The sequence below is a fragment of the Spermophilus citellus genome, assembly GCF_964194105.1.
Source record: "Spermophilus citellus genome assembly, chromosome: 2".
Lineage (NCBI taxonomy): Eukaryota > Metazoa > Chordata > Mammalia > Rodentia > Sciuridae > Spermophilus > Spermophilus citellus.
The window spans coordinates 225,193,086-225,199,085 of NC_138183.1; the positions used below are offsets into that span (position 1 = coordinate 225,193,086).

Here is a 6,000-nt window from a genome sequence, read left to right on the forward strand (position 1 = left end):
CAGTGGCCCCATCAATAGTACCTGACTTATTAATTATATAGCAATCTGAAAATCCCTATCCTGTTTGTTTTAGTTTCTAGATCTTTCTTAGTTCCTGTTCCCTGGTCATTGTCTTAATTGCTGTGTTTTTATGTCATTATTTGGACTGCATATTTTCTTTCTAAACAAGAGGTTATTTTCTTGGGTTCTTATTTTCCCCCTTGAGAAGCAATAACCAAAAAAAAAAGGATAAAAGCAAGTTCTCTTATTTAAAAAATTCAAAAAAGGAACTTACCCTTTTCATACGTAATTCTTCTACTGCTTCCAGTAAACTTGTTTTGAAATCTAATAACTGAATGGAAAACATTGTCTCTGAAGAATGTTGAAGAGCAAAGGCAGATGATGATGACTCAGTGTTGAAATTGTTCTCCATAGTAACATTTATTTCCTGTAATATAAAAAGGTTTCAAATAAAAAATCTGTTTTCCAAGTAAAAATATAGTTACCACAAAAATGTAACAATCTGTATCCCATAATCTTCCAGGTTTGATAGTACATACAGTTTTTTATCATTCCTACTCCATCTTTCATACAAAAACACTTAACAGCAATAGTGCTATTCAATTTCTCCATAGCTAAGGATTTTTCTGGTACCCAGGTTTCCTCAGAGACATTTTCTGCCCTTAAACACCAGTCTCTTAATTAAAAGTTGTGTTCCTCGTATTGCAGGCAAGGTTTGACCCTTCATAGCTCCTGCATGCCAAGATAGATGCAAATTCTTTTTTTTTATTTTTTTTAATTGGTTGTTCACAATATTACAAAGCTCTTGACATATCATATAGATGCAAATTCTTTTCCTAAACTTTGCCTTGACATAAAGCTATTACGCAAGGGATTGTGTGAACACTAATTAACAGTAACATGACCTTTAAAAACTCAACAAAATTGCAAGAGGAGGCTGTGGTAACTGCTTTTTATTTAAAAACAAGGTACTTAACATCTTCTAAATCCAGAAAAATGTATGAGTCAGGTTTCAAGAAACTTTCCTTTTCAAATTTTCAATGTCAAATAATTATTGGAAGTAGTTGCAAAGCAATGTACAGGACCATTCAAGCAACCTCCTCCAATGTTAACATCTTGTAGTATAACAAAAGGACAATAAAATATTGTGTATGACACTGATGCAATCCCCAGAATTTAGGATGTTACCAATTAGAGGTGCATTCATTTGTGTGTGCATACAAATGTGTATATTTACTTTTATGAAAGTTTATCACAGGCATAACTTCATGACTATGATCATAATCAAGAAACAGAATTCTAACACCAACACAGGCTCCCTTCAAGCTCCTTCAAGCTCCCTTTGTTGCCATACCCACTCCTTTCCCCCCATCTTTAACCCCTAGAAAACATTAACCTTAATTTTAATTTCATATAAATTTGTCATGAAATTTTGTATTATAAAAGGTGGTGAGAGAAACCTTGACCTATTTATATAATCTAAAATACTTTCACCTTGGTAATGTCTGAAAAAAAACTTGCAGATGCAAGTAAAAATTCCTTCTACAGAAATGTAACTTTAATAGGGCATTATGTAAAATTGTGGATGTGTAACCGACGTGATTCTGCAATCTGCATTTGGGGTAAAATTGGGGGTTCATAACCCACTTCAATCTAATGTATGAAATATGATATGTCAAGAGCTTTGTAATGTTGTGAACAATCAATAAAAAAAATAAAATAAAATGTAATTATGATACGAAAAAAAAGAGCTTTGTAATGTTGTGAACAACCAATAAAAAAAAAGAGAAATGTAACTTTATGCAAAGGATTCAAAGAATCTTCACAAATAATTTTTCAAGGACAATCAGAAGCACACAAAGATAATCAAGTACCGATTTTCTATTTCTTATTTGGCTCTATACCTATTGTCTATTTTTTCCAAATACTCTCCAAAAAAATGTGTCACATAGCAAAAATTTTTCCATGTTTTTTAACACATTAGATGATTTTTATCATATAATGTACTTGAGTACATTATTGATACTTTGTGTTGAAACTACTATTTCCTGGTTCATATGTCTTCATTTTTGCTTTTTTCTTATTTTGACAAAGAGTAACCTCTAATTATTTTCTATGAAACTGAGGCTAAGCTTTTAGATATATAACAATTTCTACAAGAGTACTTTATTCTAACCCCAAGCTTAATTGATAATTGGGCCTCAGTTGTGGGAAAGTTTTCCTAGATATTTCTTTTAACAATATCCTCCCATTTTCTAGAACTCCCTTTAGTTATACATTGTATTACCCTTCTGGACTTCCTAATTTTCTTATCTTTTCCCTCCTATTTTCTATCTTATACTTTTGTTCTGCTATTTGAGAAATCCCCTCCACTTTATCTTCTAATCTTTCTGTTGAAATCCTTTATGTTTTTGTACCCAAGAGCTCTTTTATGTTACATTAGAGTAGGTTTTTTCCCTCATAGCATCCTGTTTTTGGTTCAAAAATACAAGCACCTCTTTTATCTAGTGATTAGTCATATAGTTTATATACTGTTTTTTTTAATTTTTTTTTTAGTCATACATGACAGTAGAATGCATTTTGATATATAATACATACATGGAATGTACATACATCAATCATATTGTCTATTCTATTCTGCTGCCCTTCTTATCCTCCCTACTCCTCCCCTCCTCTCCCATCCTCTCTCTATCCAATCTAATGTGACACACTTTTTTTTCTTTTTCTCATTACAACATCATAAATATATTCTGTATAACAATGAGGTTCTCCTCCCATCTTCTGTGCAACTCCCCTTCTCCCTCTTTTTCCCTCCCACCTCTCTTCCCTATTTAGTGGTAGTCTTCTTCTCATGTTCTTCCTCCCTATCCCATTTTGAGTCACCCCCTTATATCATAGAAGACATTTGGCATTTGTTTTTTAGGGATTGGCTAACTTCACTTAGCATAATCTGCTCTAATGCCATCCATTTGCCTGCAAATGCCATGATTTTATTATTTTTTAGTGCTGAGTAATATTCCATTGTGTATAAATGCCACATTTTTTTAATCCATTCATCTATTGAAGGGCATCTAGGTTGGTTCCACATTCTAGCTATTGTGAATTGTGCTGCTATAAACATTGATGTGGCTAAGAAGAGCATGCTACAGGGACACAGCCACATCAATGTTTATAGCAGCACAAATCACAATAGCTATATACTGTTTAAAGGGCAAAAAATCCTACCATTTCATACTTATATCACTTTAAAATGTGATTTTGTTGTTCCTTCCATCCAGACATAGAATCTTTTCTTAACCCTCTTGAATCTAGGTGAGCTTTATGACTTATTTTCATTAATAGAATGTGTCAGAATTGATAACGTATAAATTACGGAAAGTAGTATGAAAGTAGGCCTCAAGAGGTCTTGCAGCTTCTACCATTGAACTCTTAGAATGCTCCCCAGAGATCACCATCCTGTGACATAGTCTGGGATGACATACCATGTGAAGAACAAGACCCAGAAGTTTCCCCTTTTCCACCTGAGCTCAGCCCTAAGAAAATCCATAATTCAATAAATCTATATGAAAAAACATACATAAAACCAGCAGACAAATATTCCAATCCACAAAATATGAGAAATAAAAAATTATTGTTTTAAGCTACTAAATTTGGGTGGTTTATTACACAGCAATAGGTAACCAATACAGAAATAAGTATTGGAAATAGAACGCTGCAGTAACAAAAATCTACAATAGGTGGCACTGGCTTTAGGTCTGCATGGTAAGCAAAGACTGGAAGGGTAACAGAAAGACTTCTTATAGAAACTGGAAGGAAATGCAGAAACTATAACTAGAGTCTTGAAAGATTTCATGAAATAACTTCAGATATAAAATACACTCCATTAAATTCTGGATCTGATTATGAAGATTTCCAGATTTTATTTTTTTTAATATTTTTTAGTTGTAGATGGACACAATACCTTTATTTATCATTATGTGGTGCTGAGGATCGAACCCAGGGCCTCTCACATGCTAGGTGAGCACTTTACCACTGAGCCACAACCTCAGCCCCCAGGTTTAAAAAAAAAGAAGTATAAATCGGATTTTTAAAAAATCTGAATACTGAAGCTATAAGAAGGGAGATGAATTAAAGAAGAAACAGTTCAGGTTTGTAAGTCAAATTTGGAGAAAATACAAAAGATCCAAGATAACTAAGATGGAAAATAAAACCCATGTCACGTTTCTAGACTCTCCAATCAGCAAAAATTTTTCCACTAAGAAATAACTCAAAATAAATATCAAACCAAGGGTAAGGGTAATTAGGCCTTTTAAGACCACAGAAAATTCAAGGCAACCTTACTACATAAGACTCTCAAAGTCATTCGCTCAGAGCAGCCTGACATGCCTAAGGTAGAAAATAATCTACCTTAAAAAGAATTATGGATATGGCTTTAGAGAAAATGTTCACAAGAAACCCAGACAGTTTTGTGTTTGTTTGGGATATGGGTTATTTTCAATTGTACTGGCAGGATGACTGCCAGCATGAACAAAAAAGGACGTAGCACAACATTTTTTTAAAAGGCCTTTACCAAAGGAAACAAAGCAAACTACTTACTTGTGAACTGTCTTTTTTTTTTTTTTTTTTTTTTTTTGCATTACTGGATGTTAAATCAGGGCCTTGCACATAATGGAGCAAGCATTGTACCACTGAGTTATAATGCCCCCTTAGAGGCCACTTCTTTCTTTCTTTTCTTTCTTCCTTTCTTTCTTTCTTTCTTTCTTTTCCATTTTTCATTGTAATTATTAGCCATTTTTTTTCTTTTTTGATGCACTGGGGATTGAACTCAGGTATATTCTACCACTGACCTGCAACCCCAGCCCCACTTTTTTTTTTTAAACGATCTCACAAAATTGCCCAGGCTGGCCTCAAACTTGCAATCCTCCTGCCTTAGCCTCTCAAACAGCCAGAATTACATGTGCATACCACCATACCCAACTAGTGCATATTAATTGTACAAAATGATGAATATCTTTGTAACATTTTATACAGGCATATAATGTACTTTGATGGTATCCAACCTATTTGATGGTATCCATCCTCCCTATTGCCCTTTCTAATCCTATCCCCATAATCACCTTCTCATTCCAGAAGCCATTTTTCATGGAAAATGAAGAGCCTTTCTAAGAGCTGAGCCAAAAATCCAGAGGCAGTGGAATGTGATGGACATCATATCCAAAGTACATTTATGAAAACACAAATTGGTGTGAATATACTTTGTATATAACCAGAGATGTGAAAAATTTGTGCTCTATATATGTAATATGAATAGTAATGCATTCCACTGTCATATGTAAATTTTTAAAATTAGTTTTAAAAATTCCAGAGGTTAAGGCCAAGATAAAAACAAAGGACTAGGGGCCTACAATTGTGGCTCAGTGATAGAGCACTCGAATAGCATGGGTGGGCACCAGGTTCAATCCTTAGCACCACATAAAGATAAATAAATAAAGGTATTGTGTCCAACCACAATTAAAAAATATTTTTAAAAAAAGAACTAGGGAGGCTGAGCACAGTGGCGCATGCCTGTAATCCCAGTGGCTCAGGAGGTTGAGGCAGGAGGATCGTGAGTTCAAAGCCACAGCAAAGCACTAAGCAACTCAGTGAGACCCTGTCTCTAAATAAAATACAAAATAGAGCTGGGGATGTGGCTCAGTGGGCGAGTGCCCCTGAGTTCAATCTCCAGTACCCTCCCCCCAAAAAAGGACTAGGGAACATTATTTCATGCCCCTAATAACATAAGCCCACCTGTATTTCAGGCATGCTATGACCTAATGTCCTCCCTTTCTCTCCTTTTTGAATGGAAATGTCTATTTTGGTTATCCTACCTCTCTCACACCACTGTGTATGGGATGTGGAGGAAGCAGACAATCTGTTTTTTAGTTCACAGGTGTCTGGATCAAGAAGAGCTTTACCTGAGAAGCTACAGTCAAGGAGCCTCAACCACATTCAAAACTAATA

At 34.6% G+C, this 6,000-nt stretch overlaps 1 protein-coding gene across 1 annotated transcript in view; it reads right to left on the reverse strand.

The window, feature by feature from the left end:
- CCDC73 (coiled-coil domain containing 73) overlaps window positions 1-421 on the reverse strand; it is a 141,399-nt gene extending 140,978 nt beyond the window's left edge. Inside the window, exon 1 of the mRNA XM_081279380.1 lies at window positions 275-421. Coding sequence (XP_081135506.1) covers window positions 275-412 — 138 coding nt within the window. The 5' untranslated portion in view covers window positions 413-421. The remainder of the gene's footprint in view (window positions 1-274) is intronic.
- Between the last annotated feature and the right edge of the window lie 5,579 nt (window positions 422-6,000).